Source organism: Magnolia sinica, chromosome 13 (genome assembly GCF_029962835.1).
Source record: "Magnolia sinica isolate HGM2019 chromosome 13, MsV1, whole genome shotgun sequence".
Classification (NCBI taxonomy): Eukaryota; Viridiplantae; Streptophyta; class Magnoliopsida; order Magnoliales; family Magnoliaceae; genus Magnolia; species Magnolia sinica.
The window spans coordinates 21,591,892-21,614,968 of record NC_080585.1 but is presented as its reverse complement, the minus strand read 5'-3'; the positions used below and the strand labels follow the sequence as shown (position 1 = coordinate 21,614,968).

Genomic DNA, 23,077 nt, shown 5'->3' with positions numbered 1-23,077 from the left:
CTTCTGAGAGGAGACTCGAGTAGTAGGTGATGACGCCATCATAGATGCAGGCTTTATCTATCCATCTTATTAATGGAGAATTGGTAATACATTAAAGCAGAGATAGCAAAGCTAGAAAACCAAGAAAAAACAATGAAATTATTTGGGAACAAAAAAGAAAAAGAAAATCATAGATGCTGAGTCTATTGACATGGTTAACTTGCTTATTTCAAGTCCTTGTTACACGGTGCCATGATTTTGTGCTTTGAAATTTTTGTTCAGATTGAGACTCGATACTCCTAGCGCAGTTGGTAGAGAATGAGATGAACAAGAGATTGGTAAACTTCACTGATGTAGGTTCATTATCTTTATCCCTAATATTCTGGTAGACTGACATATTAGTGGATCTGTTCAGAAAGAAGGAACTTACAAAGGAAAGAAATTCAATGCTATCTGCCACTTCTTTGGCTATCAGGCCCGGGGTTCTTTACCATTGAAGTTTGACTGTGAATATGCCTATGTATGTTCTAAAAAACAACAGCTTTCTTTCCTTTTCGAGTTATGTTGATGATCTGTGCATGATTAAGAATCAAATCTGTGCAGGTTCTTGGGCACATCTGCTATCACATTCTAGCTGCCGGTTTGAATGGATACATGGCAACTGTGACCAACCTGAAAAATCCCGTGAACAAGTGGCGATGTGGTGCTGCTCCAATTATAGTATGTTCTCTGTTCTATTTAATTAGATCAAAATGCTCGTTAGTTCTGATTCCTACAAGGAAATGTCAGAGATTGTTCCCAGCAGCAAAAATGGAGAAATTGGAAGTTTCATACAAAAATGAAATCAGCTTACCTTTTACCTCAACAGGAAAAAAGGGATCTTCAGTGCTGCCTTCTAATTCTTCGTGGTGTTTTCTCATAAAAAGAAAATTTCTTTCTTTAATTTACAAGTATTGTTTTCTCATAAAGACAAACTCTCTCTCTCTCTCTCTCTCTCTCTCTCTCTCTCTCTAATTTATTCATTTTTTCGCTGGCCCGATACACCAACTGATACTGACATTCAGAACCATGGGTGTGCATAATGCCATCACCATTTACCCATCGATATATTTGGCATACGTGTAAGCCAATTTAGACCAGTCCAAATCATGACCTCCATTCTGAATGGACTAAAGCTGAAAATCACACTAAATGGATGTCAGACCACTGTGATGTCAGAAAGGCTTCTCATTAGTCAAGGTAGGACTCTTAAGTCCTAACTGCAGTCTATGAGTATTGATGCCTAAGGGAAATGAATGATCATAAAAGATACTGTAGCTTAAGAGCTCTTTCCTCAAATGTTATATGCAGCAAAGCAACATGTTGTCTTCTTAATGATATTCTAATAGTAAAATACATTGTTTTTGCTCGATTAGTCTTCATTCCTTTCTGACCAATAGAAAGATGTGCAGATCTTAGCTATTGTACATAATCCTTGCTGCCTTGAGCTGATTGGGGTTTTGGTAGAGGATGCTGAGATAACATTTATATAAATATGTATATATAAGCATATGCAAAAAAAAAAAATTATCACTTTTTTTAAAAATTTCTTTCTTTATTCATATAACAAGAATATCTTCTAAACCAAAATTAGTTACTTAACATACCGTATATGATTATAGGGCTAGAAGTTGGGCGGGCTCAACCCGACCAACCTGTGGCCTACCTAACATTGGGTTGGGCTTGGGCAGGATGTATCGAGTTTGGTCTTGGGGTTGGGCCATACAAACACCAACCTGATAAAACTTGGGTTGAGCTCGGATTGAGGTCTTGGGTTGCCTGACCCAACACAAACTCGATTAATATATAAGTTTCTTATAAACTAATTATAATTGAGTGCAGATCATCTGTGTTGAAGGCAAAGGAAATTCCAATGCCTCCCCTCAAGCTAACAAGATATGCTGGATTTCCCTCTCCCAAATAAATTGCTTGATAGAAAATACAACTTGTAATGGAGTAGTCCTATACTTCAGTTTGTTTGTTTAGAAAAAAATGCATGGAAATGATGGTGAAGTGAAGGGAATTGACCGTGAAATGCATGGAAATGACCGTGAAGTGAAGGGAAATGACCGTGAAATGCATTGAAATGGCCGTGAATCAACACGGAATCGACGGGATTGAACGTGAAATGCATGGAAATGACTATGAAGTGGAGCGAATTGACCGTGAAATGCATGGAAATGACTGTGAAGTGGAGCGAATTGACCGTGAAATGCGTGGAAATGACCATGAGGTGAAGGGAATTCACCATGAAATGCATGGAAATGATCGTGAATCAACACGGAATCGCCGGGAATGACCGTGAAATGCATAGAAATGACCGTGAAGTGAAGCGAATTGACCGGGAATTGAGCGGGCCAAACTGGAAATTGAGCTGGCCTGATTGGAAATTAAGCAGGATAAACTCGAAAATGAGCAGGCCAAACTGAAAATTGAGCAGGACAAACTGAAAAATGAGCGGGCCAAACAAGAAAATGAGCGGGCCAAATTGGAAATTGAGTGGGACAGACTGGATATTGAGCGGGCCAAACTGGGAAACGAGCGGTTCAAACTGGATATTGAGCGGGGCAAACGAGGAAATGAGTGGGCCAAACTGGAAATTGAGTGGGATTGGATGTTCATTAAAAGCTCCTATTTTCTGTGTAAGTAGAAAAGCTTTGAAGGAAAGGAGAGACTAGTGGGGTTAGATGTCCAACCCTACTCTATTTATCAAACAAGATATGTAATTTACATAAAATACACCTAAGTAAAGTTGGTTTTATTTCCTCATGATATCTGAAAGTGGGGTGCTCAATCTCTTTATCATGGATTCCTATGAAAAGTTAGTTTTATTTCCTCAAGATATCTGAAAATTGCAAAAAACACTAATCAAAAGAGTCTAGAGCTAGATATCTTGTGGCAATTGCCATGAAACTTGATTGACTTTCTGGAAACCTTAATCTATTTCTGGTAAGCTTATCTTATGTTGTTACTGGAAAATCATGAAAGTATATAATTCCTAAAATTCCTCAATCGTTACTGCTGGTCCATATCACTATCAGATGAGCATTCCAAGCATGTAAACGCGAAGCCTATTCATTATTGCAGATAATGGTTGAGACAGGTCTTATTGGAAGACAAGCCAGTGGGTCTGTTACCATAACTGATTGGGAAACTTGAAGTTGCTATGTTTTCTTTATGTATGCATGGTTTATTTTCCCTTGTAAGAAGTAGATTCTTTCATATGCATATTACTCCTTTTAGTTGGGGATTTATTTTAGTGCTCAACTAGTAGTCCTTGGAATATTCATTTGAGCGGGACAAACTGGAAATTTAGCGGGCCAAACTGGAAATTGAGCGGGCTAAACTGGAAAATGAGCGGGACAAACTGGAAAATGATTGGAAATTGAGTGGGCCAATCTGAAAATTGAGCAAGCCAAACTGGAAATTGAGGGGGCCAAAATTGAGCGGGCCAAATTGGAAATTAAGCGGGCAAACGTGAAAATGAGCGGGACAAACTAGAATTTCAGCGGGCCAAATTGGAAATTTAGCGGACCAAACTTGAAATTAAGCTGGCCAAACTGGAAATTGAGTGGGATAAACTGGAAATTGAGCGGGACATTGAATGAATTTCAGTGGGCCAATTTGGAAATTGAGTGGAACAAACTGGTAATTGAGCGGGCCAAACTGGAAATTGTGGAAGTTGCAACTTGCTCACTATCAAATTGCCCTGGGTATACTTCTAAATTCAAATCAGCCATTTGAAACCAGTGAGGTACTAACAGCAACTAGGTTGCGGTGCTGAGTTGTAGTCAATGGGTAACAGGCAGTGCAGTAATGTGATTGTCCTGGTATGCTTCCCATATCCACCAATTCATCCTTTTTCTTGTTACACTTTTATTTTTTCTTATATAGGTGTAGATTCTACCAAAGAAAGCGGCTGCTTTACGGGTCATTTATATCTCAAATTATCATGCCTTAATCTTTTGTAACTTTTCCTCGGTACTGTCATGTGGTTGATTGAAATGTTCTTTTGCCATTTTCTCACATATGTTGGCTTCACTTGACTTTCTTAACCAAATGTACCTTTTCTTTTGTGTTTCTTTTCTTTTCCGCTCAATTTTTTTGTTTTCTGACATTCCTCTTAATTTCCTTTGTTCCATTGTCATCTTTGTATCATCGTGTAATTGTCCAGCCTTAGTTTAATGCTTCGGTGCTCCTGGCAACTTCGTTTTACACAATAGATTTGAACAGGGCTCCTTATGCTTGTGTCAAATACTCAGCCTATCATATCAGTGCCAATATATTACAACATAAGAAATTAAGTGAGGCAGCATAAGAAATTTAGTACGACAAACTGAAAATGAGCGAGGTTACTTAGAAATTGAGCAAGACAATCAAAACATTATTGCATGAGAGAAAATATATTACAACATATATCATACAAAACACTAAATAAATTACAAAGTATGCTACACATCAGGTATGGGAAACTTGCACGTCCGACGATTATGTCCGGATTGATTGCATCGACCGCACTTTAATGTTTTTGATTCTTCTCCACGTGAGGGAATTCTTAACTTTTTGGTCTTCCAGATGGCCTCTTCTGTCCCGGGGGTTTAATTTTCGCACAGTACTCCTTGAAGCCATCGGTAATCTCCCATTCGCTCATATCACGTACTGGGTACACCGATTCGTTATATGTGCTCAAGTAATTTTGCACTGTGTAGAATGGGGAGCAGTACGAGTAATGAGAAAGATTGTAATTTATACATGAGGACAGGGCATGCAAACAAGGGTATCCCTTCATGTCAAACTCACGACATGTACATGAAAGCGAGCTGAGCTTGACTGTATCATTATAATTTCCCACGACGTGGTACTCATCTCGAGAAATCGGATGACAACGAACATCTCGCGCCTTTTGTATAAGATCCTTCAACTGTTGCTCCGCCCATGGTGTCAACGGACCGACAAATGAGGCTGCAGATTCTCTTCTCTTGTAAAATAATTCTTGTATCTTACATCTTACAGCCTCTATCAATTTGGTAACAGGGTATTCCCGCGCTTCTTTGAAGAGGGCGTTAACACACTCAGATATATTTGTGGTGACCAAGTTGAATCTTTTACCTGTAAAGTGAGACGATGCCCATCTTTCGTAGCCGATTTCTGTTAGCCATGCATGTACTGGGGGGTTGGCCATTTCAATATCATGCATTAATTTTTCAAATTCAGCCCTCCTGCAAGTCTTAACTGCCCGCCAGTAGTATATCTCCAACGACTTGTCTTTAAAGGTGTCCACCAAGTTTCTATAAATATGGTACGCACAATACCCATGAATTGCATGTGGGAATACTTGGGGAACCTCTTTCATTAAACCTTTATGTCGATCGGAAATAATCACAAGACCCTCCAGATACCCTAACGCATCGTTGAGGTAGGTAAGGAACCAATTCCAACTCATGCTGTTCTCCGATTCCCCGATGCCAAACGCAATTGGAAATATACGATTGTCCCCATCTAAGGCCGTGGCGATGAATAGAACACCCTTGTATTTACCCTTTAAGTGTGTCCCATCAATGGCTAATACCCTCCGCATAGACTTCTGAAAACTTCGAACGCATTGTCCGAGCGCTACAAAACACCTCTCAAACCTCCAAGTCTCTTGGTTAACGAGCACGGCAGTCACCGTCCCTGGGTTGACCATCCTCAACTCATGCAAATACAGGGGGAGTTGATTGTAAGAGTCTTCGTAAGACCCCATCACCTGTTTAATTGCAAGCTCCTTAGCTTTCCATGCCTTCCTATAACTGATAAGAATATTATATTTCTCTTGCACAGCGAAGATAATATCACGTGGCCTCAAACCTAACCGTTGCTCAATGCGGCTAACAACCAGATCACATGCTAACTTACTGCTTGCTTGCCGGTGATCACTCTTCATCCACGACATGCCGCACGTGTGTTCTGACATATAATTTCGTATCTTGAATATTCCGGTATCATTCAACCGACTTGCGTCAACCCTCCAGTTGCATTTATCTTCTAAGCACACCACGCTAAATCTGCTGGAATTTGAGTACAGTACCTTATACTGGAATTTATTACGAATTGCAAATTGGCTTAGAACATACTGGCATCGACTCTTGTCCTTAAATGTTTGTCCAACAGATATATCGATCGGTTCACCCAACGAATCTGTATATTCTAGCAGTGCTGCATTGGTGAATGCAGCATCATCAAATGGCACGGGAACTTGACGAGTGATGAAGTTTCCACTTTTAGCAAGGTCTGAAAGCGGAGTGTCGCTTACACGTACAGCTCGGGTGGTGGATGATGATGGCAGATCTGCTGTTGTTGCTAAAGGCGGTGCCATATACTCATAAGTGAGGTTAAGGTCACATGCCCAGCTGACTTGGCTACTCACAAAGTTTGATGTTTGAGGCGGCTCGGGCAGTTGATCATTGCTCACTACCACTTGTAATGGAGATGCCCTGTATTCAAATTCCACGCCATGTTCCTCAGGCAAGCTATCTATGTGTGTTTTCCAATTAATGTGTTGCGTTGTCTCGATGACTAAGGGAATGAATTTATCCGAATGCTCCAACTGTGTTGCCAGGAACTCTCGCACGTCATCGTCGTCTGCGATTACAGTTGGAGGGATTGATTCATTTGTGCAAGGATACATTACTTTCATCCTAATATCACAATCTGTTGGTTGACTCTTAATAATCCTGTAAATTCTATATAGAAGCTCCTCGTACGTAGTCTCGACACGTAGTGAAAAAGTTTTCGAATCCCCACCAGTGTACGAGTATCGCTTGTTCTCATATTCAATCTTCCCGCCATAACAGCAGATGATTCTCGTAGTAGACATTATCTGAAAACCGATACAATGACATTATATTAGTGAATCATTAAGCAATGGAAGCTTGCCATATGACAAAACTCGATTAAATAATAGAGGAGCGAGTACTCACGTTCCATAATAGATGACGATGATACATAGCTTAAGGAAATAAAATGTAAACAATGCGTTAATTTTTTTAAAATAAACAAGAAGAGCTTATATGGATTACAAATTCAGAGATAAGAATGATTTCATGTGGTGCTTGTTAAATTCAGTGATGCTATCTATCATGGGATATCCATATAGTCTTCTATTTTAATAAGGGACAATTCTATGATGACCTAGTACACTTTCAAAAAAAAATATACAAACTTAACATTTCTACATGAGGATTTGGGTTCAAAATATGTTAAACTTACATATATTTTCAAAGATAGTCTCAACAACCAGAGTCTAGGGTTGAAATTTCACCTAAAATTTCACTATTAATTATTTCTAATTGTTAAAGCACACGAGAGATGTTGTTTCTGATCAACGAGATGTATTTGAGGATTCGAAATACAAAATCCTATTCTCAATATGCTCCATTTAGTGCTGGAATTTTTTCCTCAAACCTTTATACATTTGCTTCTAGTTAGTGCTAATTGCTAAAAGTTATGAGAAATATCATCTCTAACTTATGAGATTTCTTATTGAATTTTCATTGTTAACTCCTAGTGCGGGTTTTAAGTGTAGGGAGTGCTTAAATTGGATCTAATGTACAATGTAATGGGTAAGGAACTGCTTACAATGCCTAAACTCATTTCACCTACTGTCTATTGAGTGCCTTCGCAATGTAATTTCAACTAAGGAAAATTATGGTAAAATTCAAATCCTAAGTTACTAAAAAGTTCAATGAAGGTCAAGTTCAAGGAACATTCTTGTTTAGTCTAATATATATCATAACAGATTGTTTGTTCTCCCATAATTCCTAAGTTTAGTTCTAAGTTCAAACAATCATTCTAAAAGTTTTTAATGGGGACCTACGTTTTGTTCCTAGGTTTCATGGTTATGCAATCAATTTCCTAGAGAACTTAAAATATTGAGTCTCTATCTTCTCAAATGTCATAATTCCAAAGTGATTCCAACCAAGTTTGAATGGCTATTCTAATGATTTTAAGGGAACCTAAGTTTCATTTCTACGTTCAAACAACTAAATCTGAAATTTCCTAAGGTCCTAAACTTTTACGTCCCTAGGTTCGCAATTTTACTTCTTCTGAGGGAATTCTATATAGGTTCAATTAGCTATTCTAGTAACTGGAGCAGCATGTGGCTTACATTGAGCACCCGGTAAAGCTCATATGTCATGGGTGGATGTTATACATCATGGCATCATGGTACCCACGTACATCCCTTAAATTTTGTCCAGATTGCTCTTTAAATTGTACATATTATCAAATCATTATATTAAACATCAACACATGAATTTAAGATAGATTCTTATAATTCCTCTAAGCTCAAATGACAGCCCACAAATGTGTCATATCAATCTCAAGTATGGTTAAGCAATTTGGAATATTTAAAAGTTCATTCCATATTCAACAAATATTCCAAATTGTATGGTGTATAAGACAAAATAAAATGCAATTTGACGGTTCATGTCATATCTACTAGAAATATACCTATATTTAAGCAATTACAAATGTACCATAAGGGGATAGAAGGCTAAATTCTCTACACATGGTTAATTAGAATTAGAGTAATAAGAATTTAAGCATTACATCATATACATTAATACTAAATATCAAGCACTTGATAAATTTGAGCGAGGTTCGGATAAAATGGAATAAACCTCAACTAGAATTAAGCGCGGCAAACATGGAAATGATTAAGGCAAACATGAAAATTCAGCGACGCAACCTATAAATTGAACGAGGCAAACTAGAAATTCAATGAGGCAGCCTATAAATTGAACGAGGCAAACTAGATATTCAATGAAGGAAAAGCGAAAGTTCAGCGAGACAGGCTAGAAATTGGGCAAGGCAAACTACAAATTGAACGAGGGAAAAATGAAATCGATCGAGGGAAGTTCGAATTTGAGTGACACAAAATAAATAATTGAGCAAGGGAAGCCTGGAAATTTAGCGACGCAACCTAGATTTTGAACAAGGCAAACAAGAAATTCAGCAAGGGAAGAGGGAAAATTGAGCAAGGTAAAGTATATATTGAGCGAGGCAAACAAGAAATTCAGCAAGGGAAGAGGGAAAATTGAGCAAGGTAAAGTAAATATTGAGCGAGGCAAACTAACATTTGATCGAGGAAAGCTGAAATTGAGCATGGCAAACTGAAAATTGAGCGTGGCAAACTGAAAATTGAGCAACACAGACATGAAATTCAGTGAGACAAGAATGAAATTCATTGAGGCAAACATGAAATTTATCAATACAAACATTAAATTGAGCGAGCCTAGCATGGGCAAACATTGAATTGAGCGAGCCTACCATGAAATTGAGTTGGGCAAACATTGAATTGAGCGAGCCTACCATGAAATTGAGTTGGGCAAACATTGAATTGAGCTAGCATAGCATTAAATTGAGCTGGGCAAACATGAAATTGAGCGACTCTAAAATGAAATTGAGTGAGCCCTAAAATGGAATTAAACAAGTTTCACATGAATTTGAACGATCAACGCATAAAATTGACTAAGCCTAACAAATGAAATTATAAGAGCCTGACATGAAATTCACCGAACTTCACATAAAATTCGATGAGTAGTCGATCAATTGTCGTTGACTTCCACTCGTCTCAATTTCTGTGAGTTCTTTTTTCAAATTAAAGTGTGCAATGGCTAAGTTTGACCAAGCACCTTTGCTGAATTACAAGCTGAATTTCCACAGGTACCTAGTTAATTGTTGTTCAATAATACAAAGGAAAGAATCTATAAACCACACTAGGGTATTTTTTTTTTTTTTAATATCTGTACCTCCCGCAACCATAGCCTCGCTCAATGCAAGTTGAGGACGAATGCTTTCAAATGAGGGATTATTTTGTACCTTTCTGAAGATCGGAGGTGCAACCACTTTGAAGGATTCTACGTAACCCTCACCAAGATAGAAAATGCCAAATGTAGAATGATAATATGGAGACGATAAAGTTCGAATTTTAGTAAGGGAAATGATAAGTAAAACGGCCGTGCGTCGGTTTTTCGTTGCAATGGAACGTAGGGATCTGTACCGAGAAAAAGCGCATGTGTTTTCTGTTAAAGGGAGAAGAAAAGCAACGGCAGTAAAAAGGAGGGGTAGTTTCGTCCTCAAAGTCGCTGTCCGCACGTGCTAGTCTAACTTGGTAACTTAAGTTTGTCTTCCTTCATAAAAACCGCTGGGTAAAAGGTTTTGTCTACAGTGGTCATTTTCTCAAGTAACTTGTACACGAGGAATATCCCATGCAACTCAAGCACACCCTATGATGCTGCAAAATTGAAATTTTGGACATGTCAGCTGTGCACAACATGGATTGTCCATTTTCATCATGTGTCGCCTTCTGAAATAACAGGGATTGGATGATCCAAACCATTCAACCATTGGTTCCTTTTGATACCATCCATTTTTTCGGGCCTCTGAAGCAATTACTGGAGATGCATAGAAATCCAAGATGAGGGGTCCCAACCAAACAAAACCTGAACTGTAATTCCTCACATTAAGTCTATTGCAGTTTGGGTGCCCAAATGCAGGCTAACAGACGCATAGTATACGAGAAGAAATAACATAGAATTTCCATGTAACAGGGAAAATCTCAAAGAGAGGAATGGCTGGCAACATAACCTCATATTTCATTTAGCAAAGCTAGGTTTAGAGCACATACTCTTTTTGCCGCTTGAAGTCAATTGTACATCTCATTCTAGCCAAAGAACATTAGAGATACAAGTAAAGCAACAGATTATAACATGGAAGGAGGATATTACAGGTACCAGTATGGATGTGGTGATCTGAGCCATATCTTCCAACTCCATCGTATACTGAGATCTGGTGGGTCGTTCGGGTTCTAGCAACAGATAGGTTCCCCTGCAAATTTAGTGAGCATGAAAATAAGATCTAGAAAAGAAATGATAGGTCACTGCCACAGTCAATGATCAGAGATTACTATGTAAAACAGCTTTAGACATATGTATCTGATCAGAGATAGCTTTATTTTTTTTAAATTATCCATTGCAGCCATTTAACTCTTTTTTTTTCCTCCTGTTGTTGTTGTTGTTATTATTATTAGTATGGAGTGGGGCCGGCTAGGCCTGCAAGTTGTGCCAGTGACAATCTTGTTCCTGGATATTTCATTCACTAGGTATGCTGAGATCTTTCCAACTATCATTCGATAAGATGCTCATAATCTCACTGCCACAAAATTCCCCTGAATCTGCACATACATGAATATCTTCTTGCATCAATAGCATGAATCTCTTCATCTCCTAAATCTATTTTAACCTTTGCCACAGGTATGATGCCAGACTGAAAGAAAGAGTTCAAGTTTTCAACAGTGTGACTGGCTATGCTAAACCTGGAACCATGCTAGCCTTATTAGGTGGCTCCAAAGCAAGTAAGACCACTCTCCTCAAATGCCTCTCTGGCAGAGTCCCTCCAGATGGCAGCCTTAATGGCGAGGTCCAAGCCAATGGCTACAACCTGTCTTATGCCTTTTCTAGAGTTGTTGGCTATGTTGAGAAGCTAGACGCCCACCAGCCTTACCTTTCTGTGAGCGAGTCCCTCCTTTTCAGTGCTGGCCTCCGGCTTGACCGAACAATCAGCTTCATGAGCCGGCACATCCATGTCGAGCTAGTCCTCAACCAACTCGGCTTGAAGGTTTATGCTAACCAGCTTGTTGGGTCCGTCCGTGATGCCACTGGAAAACCTTCGAGATAGCAAAGAAGATCACCATTGCCGTTGAGCTTGCTGCAAATCCAAGTGTCCTCTTTCTTGAAGAACCAATCTCTGTCATTTCAGGGCATGGGTGGATGTGCATTTGTTACTGAATGGTGATGTTTTTGGCCTGCTTTATCAACATTTTTACTATACCTTTTTCTCATTTCAGTGTACATTGCATCATGACTAGTATGCCTACTAGTATGTACTCTTCCAAATAAAAGAAGTATTCATTCTTAACTCTCAACGAGAGGAGGTAGACAGCATGTGTAGGTCATGAACTCAACCTCACATTCATTAATGGAAAATGTCCACACGAACTCAGATTGTTTATCTCTAACCTAAATGTTGAAAGTCTAGTATAAATTACTCTATGTTTGAATTTTATAACCTCAAGAGAAAGGTACTCTGTGAGGTCTCTCTGCATGGAGACCAAGAAATTCACGGATGCAGATCTCAGGTTTAATAATGCTAGCATTAAAGCATAAAGATAAATATGTACTTAGAAAAATGCATCAAAATAGTGAGGGAAAGGTTAAGGCAAAGATGATTGATTCCATGTTTTCTTTTCTTTTTTTTTTTTTTTAAAAAAGGAATACAGATATAGCTACGGTTGTAATCCGTAGCCATAGATCGGGGGCGGAATCGCTGGATCCGGGATTGATCCCCGAATGGGACAGCGAGTTGGGGCGGAATCGCAAGATTCGCGATTGATCGCCGAATATATGGCTACGGATTATAACCGTAGCTATAGTCGTATTTCTGTTTTGACATGTAAAATTTTATTCTACCTACAATTTTTCTCTAACACATATTTTATATAAATATGTGTATATATATATAAGCATATTAAAAAAAATTCACGGTTATACTTTGTCTCATTGCTTTCTTTATTCATATAGCAAGAATACATTCTAAACCAAAATTAGTGAAGGGAAATGATCGTGAAATGAGGGTGAAGTGAAGGAAATAGATTGGCATGTTGGAGAAAGTAGTTTTGATAAGAGTTAACCACCCTCCTAAGGAAGATAACAATGCTTCCAACTTGATAAGTTTCTTTCAATTCTCTCGATAACCTTGTCCCATAGATGCTTCACTAGCTTACCTATGCAAAGAGGCAAGCCAAGATATGATAACGGGAAGGATCCTGTTTTGCACATGAAGACATTTGCCATTTGGATTAGGACATCATGAGGCACATGAATCCCCAATAATTCGCTTTTGGAGGCATTAACATTTAGATTCGAAACCGCTTCGATGGATAATGTGATTTTTTGGAGATTATCAATCGAAGTAAGGTTTGCATCACAAAAGAGGATTGTGTCGTTCGCATGCTAAAGATGGCTAACTTGCACATTGCACCCCTGCCTCTGCAACGTTAAAACCTCGGATTAAATCATTTCCCTTTGCTTTATGAAGCATCCTATCAAAAGCCTATCCGGTAACAATGTATTGGGTCACCTTGTCCAATACTGCGAGAGGCCTTGAAAAAAACAAAAGGTGAGCCATTAATCAGAATTGAGAAATATGGGGATTGAATACAAGATTGAATCCAACCTCTCCACTTGAGACCAAAACCAAGTCTTTCTAGCGTATAGTCTAAAAAGTTCCTGTTAACATGATCGTAAGTCTTTTTAATATCTAGCTTGTAGACTAATCCATTCTTCCCTTCTCTATGTCTGGAGTTGATACATTCATGGGCCATTAGGGCAGTGTTGAGGATCCATCTACTTGCTATGAAAGAACCTTGATTTTCTGATATCACCGTTTATAAGACACCTCTAATTCTTAGGGAAAGAACTCTGGTGAGGATTTTAGAAGGGCTCCCAATTAGAATTATAGGCTCAATTTTGGGGACAAGGGCAATGAAGGTGGCTCCAAGTTCCTTAGAGAGGTGACCTCTATCATAGAATTCTGATATAAAATCCATAACGTTGCTTGAGGGCTTCTGATATTGTGGTCATTTGTAAGAGGAAAGAAAGATGCACAAAAGATGGAAATGCCCTCTCCGTCTAAAATGCATCTACTAAAAGTCTAAAAGTTTGTCCCTTTTCAAATTCTCTCTCTCTCTCTCTCTCTCTCTCTCTCTCTAATAGTCTAATGTGAGTTTATTTGCATGAGGAGAAATTGCACATAGCAGCCTGCTGCTTGAGTTGGAAGTGCATCTTTTCAATCTAAGATGCAACAAGAGAATTCAGATACACAGCTTCCATGGAGGTGTTATCTCGTGTTGTGGCATACAAGAGGTTGGTGGGCAGCATTTCCAAATTCCAAAATTTATATATGATGTGACATGCATTGGCTGATGGTGATGATCATTCCTCTTCCCAGTTGTTTGTTTTTGGGCCGTCGGAGTTGAATCAACCAACTGAGAAAAATTAACAAATAAATTAAAATAGAAGAGCAGCTGCAAGTAAAGCTTCTCATTTCTGAACTGGTTCTTTGTTTCAGCATAAGTCAGAAGGCAACTGGTTTGATTATATTTCTTGGAGATCTTCCATCTTTTCTGTGAAACTGATTTATCTGTGGTTATGTTTCATTTCTTGGATGCAACCGAAATGCAATGAAGCTTTGTTGGAGATGTTTCAGATTGAGTACATTGGGACTGCTCCATACGTCATTTGTATTCCTTCTGTTCTCCATCACCGTCCATGCTCGAATGACCACTTTTTAGTCCTTTCTTCTGATGGGCTTTACCAGTACTTCAGCAATGAAGAAGTATGGGACCATGTCGCATGGTTTATTGAAAACGTCCCTGAAGGTGACCCTGCACAGTACCTTATCGCAGAGCTTCTCTTTCGTGCTGCCAGAAAAAATGGTCAGTTGATCCATCTTGTTTTTGTTTCATTGATCTTCATGATATTATTGCATTTTTTTTTTAAAAAGAAAAACAGAGGAAGAAAAAAGGAATCCTGCCCATGTTCATCTGGGATCCACCTGGTACATGGAATGGATCCTCACACGTGTGCTGTAATTTACCCCTTCAGTCAAGTCTGTCAATTGGTTGAGATTCTTAGGGGATTGATCTTGTTACTGTTGTAGCTGGACCTGGTTCTTTTGGTGCAACTCGAGAGCATCGTTGCATGTCATCATCAAGCCTAACCACCATAAAAAATGCTGAGATTTTCAGCTGCAAAACGATAGTAATAAATGGCAGTAGTTTGGGAAAACAAGCTCTCTCTCTTTTTTTCTTTTGGCAAAAAAAAGTTCATCTCATTTTAGTTAGGGTGTCTTTGGTTGCAAAAAATTTCTTGAACTATAATGATTATTTCCGCCAAATCAGACTGATTAATCATTAGATATCATGAGCGGGCCAAACTAGAAAATGAGCGAACTAAACATTAAGCGGGCCAAACTGGCCTAACTTGAAAATGAGCGGGCCAAACTAGAAAATGAGCGGGACAAACTGGAAAATGAGCGGGACAAACTGGAAATGATCGTGAATCAACACGGAATTGCCGGGAATGACCGTGAAGTGAAGCAAATTTAACGGGAATTGAGTGGGCCAAACTGGAAATTAAGCAGGACAAACTGGAAAATGAGCGGGCCAAACTAGAAATTGAGCGAGCCAAACTGAAAATTAAGCCGGTCAAACTGGCCTAACTGGAAAATGAGCAGGCCAAACTAGAAAATGAGCGGGACAAACTGGAAAATGAGCGGGACAAACTGAAAATGAGCGGGACAAGCTGGAAAATGAGCGGGCCAAACTAGAAATTGAGCGAGCCAAACTGAAAATTAAGCGGGCCAAACTGGCCTAATTGGAAAATGAGCGGGACAAACTGGAAAATGAGTGGGACAAACTAGAAAATGAGCGGGCCAATTTGGTATTGAATTTGTCTTTAAAAAAAAAACATTCAATTTGTCTAGAGGCTGAATTACTCTCATCAAACTAGTGTTTTCTAATTGTCATGTTTACTTAATGTCATTATTACATTGTTGGGTGCCATGAAGAGACAGGAAGCCTCCAAAGATATTTTCAGGCCACAACCGCAAAAAAAGGATAGGATCTTCCAGAGTCTGAATGATTTCAGCAAAGATGATATGACCTCAGCAAGCAAGAAATGTGCCACTTGTGTAGAGAAATAGAAAAATCATTCTATCACCTATATCTTGTTTGTAGAATGCCTAGGGATATAGAACTTCTTCAAACGCTTTTTAATTTGTTGGGTTCTCCAGAAAAGTGGCCTTGGTCGTAGGTGGGTGATTGAAATTGTTGTTTAATCAAGTAGGGCGAATTTTGAGGATGCTTTCATTTGACATAATCTAGTGGATCTAGAAGGAAAGGAATAAGAAATTCTTTGAAAATAGAGTATCATTAGAAGTGAGTGAGAGACATTATCAAGAATTTTTTATCAGTTGGTTAAAATTAGTGAAAATGAGTTTTGTGTCACTTTGGCATCTGTATGGAAAGAGCTTGAACAGCGACAACACGGAACAAAAAAATTTAGTTGGTGTTATGAGAAGTGACTAGGGAGAAACAATATGGTGTTTCAGACCGGTGAGACTCCAACAAGGCAGGTGAGTCTCATTTATTTTCTAGGCTGGTTAAAGTGGAAAGAGATGTAGAAAATGCAGATCAAATTTCATTGTCAGCAAAACTAAAAAAGTTGGTATAAGGTCCGTGCTGATATTTTTATCACGTTTCGAGGGAAGCTAGTGTGGTCACTGATCATTTCCATGCACTTCACGGTCATTTCCACAAAATTTCACGGTCATTTCCATGTATTTCACGGTCAATTCCAGTGATTCCATTTCATTTCACGGTCAATTCCCTTCACTTCACCATCATTTCAGGGTCATTTTTTTCTAAAAAAACAAACTAAAGTATTGGACTACTCCATTACAAGTCGTCGAGTGGGACCCACCTGAGGTATGTATTCTATCCAGGCTGTCCGACAATGGGGCCTGACATGCTAAGGGCCTCAGCTTCCACCTCCAAGATCCTGTCGAACATTTGCTTGTCTGGGCTCGGCTGCATCCACTTCTCTTCTGAGAGGAGACTCGAGTAGTAGGTGATGACGCCATCATAGATGCAGGCTTTATCTATCCATCTTATTAATGGAGAATTGGTAATACATTAAAGCAGAGATAGCAAAGCTAGAAAACCAAGAAAAAACAATGAAATTATTTGGGAACAAAAAAGAAAAAGAAAATCATAGATGCTGAGTCTATTGACATGGTTAACTTGCTTATTTCAAGTCCTTGTTACACGGTGCCATGATTTTGTGCTTTGAAATTTTTGTTCAGATTGAGACTCGATACTCCTAGCGCAGTTGGTAGAGAATGAGATGAACAAGAGATTGGTAAACTTCAATGCTGTAGGTTCATTATCTTTATCCCTAATATTCTGGTAGACTGACATATTAGTGGATCTGTTCAGAAAGAAGGAACTTACAAAGGAAAGAAATTCAATGCTATCTGCCACTTCTTTGGCTATCAGGCCCGGGGTTCTTTACCATTGAAGTTTGACTGTGAATATGCCTATGTATGTTCTAAAAAACAACAGCTTTCTTTCCTTTTCGAGTTATGTTGATGATCTGTGCATGATTAAGAATCAAATCTGTGCAGGTTCTTGGGCACATCTGCTATCACATTCTAGCTGCCGGTTTGAATGGATACATGGCAACTGTGACCAACCTGAAAAATCCCGTGAACAAGTGGCGATGTGGTGCTGCTCCAATTATAGTATGTTCTCTGTTCTATTTAATTAGATCAAAATGCTCGTTAGTTCTGATTCCTACAAGGAAATGTCAGAGATTGTTCCCAGCAGCAAAAATGGAGAAATTGGAAGTTTCATACAAAAATGAAATCAGCTTACCTTTTACCTCAACAGGAAAAAAGGGATCTTCAGTGTTGCCTTCTAATTCTTCGTGGTGTTTTCTCATAAAAAGAAAATTTCTTTCTTTAATTTACAAGTATTGTTTTCTCATAAAGACAAACTCTCTCTCTCTCTCTCTCTCTCTCTCTCTCTCTCTCTAATTTATTCATTTTTTCGCTGGCCCGATACACCAACTGATACTGACATTCAGAACCATGGGTGTGCATAATGCCATCACCATTTACCCATCGATATATTTGGCATACGTGTAAGCCAATTTAGACCAGTCCAAATCATGACCTCCATTCTGAATGGACTAAAGCTGAAAATCACACTAAATGGATGTCAGACCACTGTGATGTCAGAAAGGCTTCTCATTAGTCAAGGTAGGACTCTTAAGTCCTAACTGCAGTCTATGAGTATTGATGCCTAAGGGAAATGAATGATCATAAAAGATACTGTAGCTTAAGAGCTCTTTCCTCAAATGTTATATGCAGCAAAGCAACATGTTGTCTTCTTAATGATATTCTAATAGTAAAATACATTGTTTTTGCTCGATTAGTCTTCATTCCTTTCTGACCAATAGAAAGATGTGCAGATCTTAGCTATTGTACATAATCCTTGCTGCCTTGAGCTGATTGGGGTTTTGGTAGAGGATGCTGAGATAACATTTATATAAATATGTATATATAAGCATATGCAAAAAAAAAAAATTATCACTTTTTTTAAAAATTTCTTTCTTTATTCATATAACAAGAATATCTTCTAAACCAAAATTAGTTACTTAACATACCGTATATGATTATAGGGCTAGAAGTTGGGCGGGCTCAACCCGACCAACCTGTGGCCTACCTAACATTGGGTTGGGCTTGGGCAGGATGTATCGAGTTTGGTCTTGGGGTTGGGCCATACAAACACCAACCTGATAAAACTTGGGTTGAGCTCGGATTGAGGTCTTGGGTTGCCTGACCCAACACAAACTCGATTAATATATAAGTTTCTTATAAACTAATTATAATTGAGTGCAGATCATCTGTGTTGAAGGCAAAGGAAATTCCAATGCCTCCCCTCAAGCTAACAAGATATGCTGGATTTCCCTCTCCCAAATAAATTGCTTGATAGAAAATACAACTTGTAATGGAGTAGTCCTATACTTCAGTTTGTTTGTTTAGAAAAAAATGCATGGAAATGATGGTGAAGTGAAGGGAATTGACCGTGAAATGCATGGAAATGACCGTGAAGTGAAGGGAAATGACCGTGAAATGCATTGAAATGGCCGTGAATCAACACGGAATCGACGGGATTGAACGTGAAATGCATGGAAATGACTATGAAGTGGAGCGAATTGACCGTGAAATGCATGGAAATGACTGTGAAGTGGAGCGAATTGACCGTGAAATGCGTGGAAATGACCATGAGGTGAAGGGAATTCACCATGAAATGCATGGAAATGATCGTGAATCAACACGGAATCGCCGGAAATGACCGTGAAATGCATGAAAATGACCGTGAATTGAGCGGGCCAAACTGGAAATTGAGCTGGCCAGATTGGAAATTAAGCAGGATAAACTCAAAAATGAGCGGGCCAAACTGAAAATTGAGCGGGACAAACTGAAAAATGAGCGGGCCAAACAAGAAAATGAGCGGGCCAAATTGGAAATTGAGTGGGACAGACTGGATATTGAGCGGGCCAAACTGGGAAACGAGCGGTTCAAACTGGATATTGAGCGGGGCAAACGAGGAAATGAGTGGGCCAAACTGGAAATTGAGTGGGATTGGATGTTCATTAAAAGCTCCTATTTTCTGTGTAAGTAGAAAAGCTTTGAAGGAAAGGAGAGACTAGTGGGGTTAGATGTCCAACCCTACTCTATTTATCAAACAAGATATGTAATTTACATAAAATACACCTAAGTAAAGTTGGTTTTATTTCCTCATGATATCTGAAAGTGGGGTGCTCAATCTCTTTATCATGGATTCCTATGAAAAGTTAGTTTTATTTCCTCAAGATATCTGAAAATTGCAAAAAACACTAATCAAAAGAGTCTAGAGCTAGATATCTTGTGGCAATTGCCATGAAACTTGATTGACTTTCTGGAAACCTTTATGTATTTCTGGTAAGCTTATCTTATGTTTTTGTTACTGGAAAATCATGAAAGTATATAATTCCTAAAATTCCTCAATCGTTACTGCTGGTCCATATCACTATCAGATGAGCATTCCAAGCATGTAAACGCGAAGCCTATTCATTATTGCAGATAATGGTTGAGACAGGTCTTATTGGAAGACAAGCCAGTGGGTCTGTTACCATAACTGATTGGGAAACTTGAAGTTGCTATGTTTTCTTTATGTATGCATGGTTTATTTTCCCTTGTAAGAAGTAGATTCTTTCATATGCATATTACTCCTTTTAGTTGGGGATTTATTTTAGTGCTCAACTAGTAGTCCTTGGAATATTCATTTGAGCGGGACAAACTGGAAATTTAGCGGGCCAAACTGGAAATTGAGCGGGCTAAACTGGAAAATGAGCGGGACAAACTGGAAAATGATTGGAAATTGAGTGGGCCAATCTGAAAATTGAGCAAGCCAAACTGGAAATTGAGGGGGCCAAAATTGAGCGGGCCAAATTGGAAATTAAGCGGGCAAACGTGAAAATGAGCGGGACAAACTAGAATTTCAGCGGGCCAAATTGGAAATTTAGCGGACCAAACTTGAAATTAAGCTGGCCAAACTGGAAATTGAGTGGGATAAACTGGAAATTGAGCGGGACATTGAATGAATTTCAGTGGGCCAATTTGGAAATTGAGTGGAACAAACTGGTAATTGAGCGGGCCAAACTGGAAATTGTGGAAGTTGCAACTTGCTCACTATCAAATTGCCCTGGGTATACTTCTAAATTCAAATCAGCCATTTGAAACCAGTGAGGTACTAACAGCAACTAGGTTGCGGTGCTGAGTTGTAGTCAATGGGTAACAGGCAGTGCAGTAATGTGATTGTCCTGGTATGCTTCCCATATCCACCAATTCATCCTTTTTCTTGTTACACTTTTATTTTTTCTTATATAGGTGTAGATTCTACCAAAGAAAGCAGCTGCTTTACGGGTCATTTATATCTCAAATTATCATGCCTTAATCTTTTGTAACTTTTCCTCGGTACTGTCATGTGGTTGATTGAAATGTTCTTTTGCCATTTTCTCACATATGTTGGCTTCACTTGACTTTCTTAACCAAATGTACCTTTTCTTTTGTGTTTCTTTTCTTTTCCGCTCAATTTTTTTGTTTTCTGACATTCCTCTTAATTTCCTTTGTTCCATTGTCATCTTTGTATCATCGTGTAATTGTCCAGCCTTAGTTTAATGCTCCGGTGCTCCTGGCAACTTCGTTTTACACAATAGATTTGAACAGGGCTCCTTATGCTTGTGTCAAATACTCAGCCTATCATATCAGTGCCAATATATTACAACATAAGAAATTAAGTGAGGCAGCATAAGAAATTTAGTACGACAAACTGAAAATGAGCGAGGTTACTTAGAAATTGAGCAAGACAATCAAAACATTATTGCATGAGAGAAAATATATTACAACATATATCATACAAAACACTAAATAAATTACAAAGTATGCTACACATCAGGTATGGGAAACTTGCACGTCCGACGATTATGTCCGGATTGATTGCATCGACCGCACTTTAATGTTTTTGATTCTTCTCCACGTGAGGGAATTCTTAACTTTTTGGTCTTCCAGATGGCCTCTTCTGTCCCGGGGGTTTAATTTTCGCACAGTACTCCTTGAAGCCATCGGTAATCTCCCATTCGCTCATATCACGTACTGGGTACACCGATTCGTTATATGTGCTCAAGTAATTTTGCACTGTGTAGAATGAGGAGCAGTACGAGTAATGAGAAAGATTGTAATTTATACATGAGGACAGGGCATGCAAACAAGGGTATCCCTTCATGTCAAACTCACGACATGTACATGAAAGCGAGCTGAGCTTGACTGTATCATTATAATTTCCCACGACGTGGTACTCATCTCGAGAAATCGGATGACAGCGAACATCTCGCGCCTTTTGTATAAGATCCTTCAACTGTTGCTCCGCCCATGGTGTCAACGGACCGACAAATGAGGCTGCAGATTCTCTTCTCTTGTAAAATAATTCTTGTATCTTACATCTTACAGCCTCTATCAATTTGGTAACAGGGTATTCCCGCGCTTCTTTGAAGAGGGCGTTAACACACTCAGATATATTTGTGGTGACCAAGTTGAATCTTTTACCTGTAAAGTGAGACGATGCCCATCTTTCGTAGCCGATTTCTGTTAGCCATGCATGTACTGGGGGGTTGGCCATTTCAATATCATGCATTAATTTTTCAAATTCAGCCCTCCTGCAAGTCTTAACTGCCCGCCAGTAGTATATCTCCAACGACTTGTCTTTAAAGGTGTCCACCAAGTTTCTATAAATATGGTACGCACAATACCCATGAATTGCATGTGGGAATACTTGGGGAACCTCTTTCATTAAACCTTTATGTCGATCGGAAATAATCACAAGACCCTCCAGATACCCTAACGCATCGTTGAGGTAGGTAAGGAACCAATTCCAACTCATGCTGTTCTCCGATTCCCCGATGCCAAACGCAATTGGAAATATACGATTGTCCCCATCTAAGGCCGTGGCGATGAATAGAACACCCTTGTATTTACCCTTTAAGTGTGTCCCATCAATGGCTAATACCCTCCGCATAGACTTCTGAAAACTTCGAACGCATTGTCCGAGCGCTACAAAACACCTCTCAAACCTCCAAGTCTCTTGGTTAACGAGCACGGCAGTCACCGTCCCTGGGTTGACCATCCTCAACTCATGCAAATACAGGGGGAGTTGATTGTAAGAGTCTTCGTAAGACCCCATCACCTGTTTAATTGCAAGCTCCTTAGCTTTCCATGCCTTCCTATAACTGATAAGAATATTATATTTCTCTTGCACAGCGAAGATAATATCACGTGGCCTCAAACCTAACCGTTGCTCAATGCGGCTAACAACCAGATCACATGCTAACTTACTGCTTGCTTGCCGGTGATCACTCTTCATCCACGACATGCCGCACGTGTGTTCTGACATATAATTTCGTATCTTGAATATTCCGGTATCATTCAACCGACTTGCGTCAACCCTCCAGTTGCATTTATCTTCTAAGCACACCACGCTAAATCTGCTGGAATTTGAGTACAGTACCTTATACTGGAATTTATTACGAATTGCAAATTGGCTTAGAACATACTGGCATCGACTCTTGTCCTTAAATGTTTGTCCAACAGATATATCGATCGGTTCACCCAACGAATCTGTATATTCTAGCAGTGCTGCATTGGTGAATGCAGCATCATCAAATGGCACGGGAACTTGACGAGTGATGAAGTTTCCACTTTTAGCAAGGTCTGAAAGCGGAGTGTCGCTTACACGTACAGCTCGGGTGGTGGATGATGATGGCAAATCTGTTGTTGTTGCTAAAGGCGGTGCCAT

At 39.2% G+C, this 23,077-nt stretch overlaps 3 protein-coding genes across 3 annotated transcripts; 2 read left to right on the top strand and 1 right to left on the bottom strand.

The window, feature by feature from the left end:
• The first annotated feature begins 231 nt into the window (after positions 1-231).
• Positions 232-3,979, top strand: LOC131224156 (uncharacterized). The gene is made up of 4 exons (XM_058219700.1): positions 232-317; positions 395-499; positions 583-929; positions 3,913-3,979. Exons 1-4 carry the CDS (start codon positions 303-305, stop codon positions 3,977-3,979), a joined length of 534 nt encoding a protein of 177 aa, XP_058075683.1. The 5' UTR covers positions 232-302.
• A 12,974-nt stretch (positions 3,980-16,953) lies between these two features.
• LOC131224155 (pyrophosphate--fructose 6-phosphate 1-phosphotransferase subunit alpha 2-like) lies at positions 16,954-19,881 on the top strand. The gene is made up of 4 exons (XM_058219699.1): positions 16,954-17,039; positions 17,117-17,221; positions 17,305-17,421; positions 19,810-19,881. Exons 1-4 carry the CDS (start codon positions 17,025-17,027, stop codon positions 19,879-19,881), a joined length of 309 nt encoding a protein of 102 aa, XP_058075682.1. The 5' UTR covers positions 16,954-17,024.
• Positions 19,882-21,277: 1,396 nt separating this feature from the next.
• On the bottom strand, positions 21,278-23,077 carry LOC131224154 (uncharacterized). Its single transcript, XM_058219698.1, has 2 exons — positions 22,717-23,077; positions 21,278-21,831 (listed from the first exon to the last, which is right to left on the bottom strand). The coding sequence occupies exons 1-2, from the start codon at positions 23,075-23,077 to the stop codon at positions 21,278-21,280; spliced, it is 915 nt and encodes a 304-aa protein (XP_058075681.1).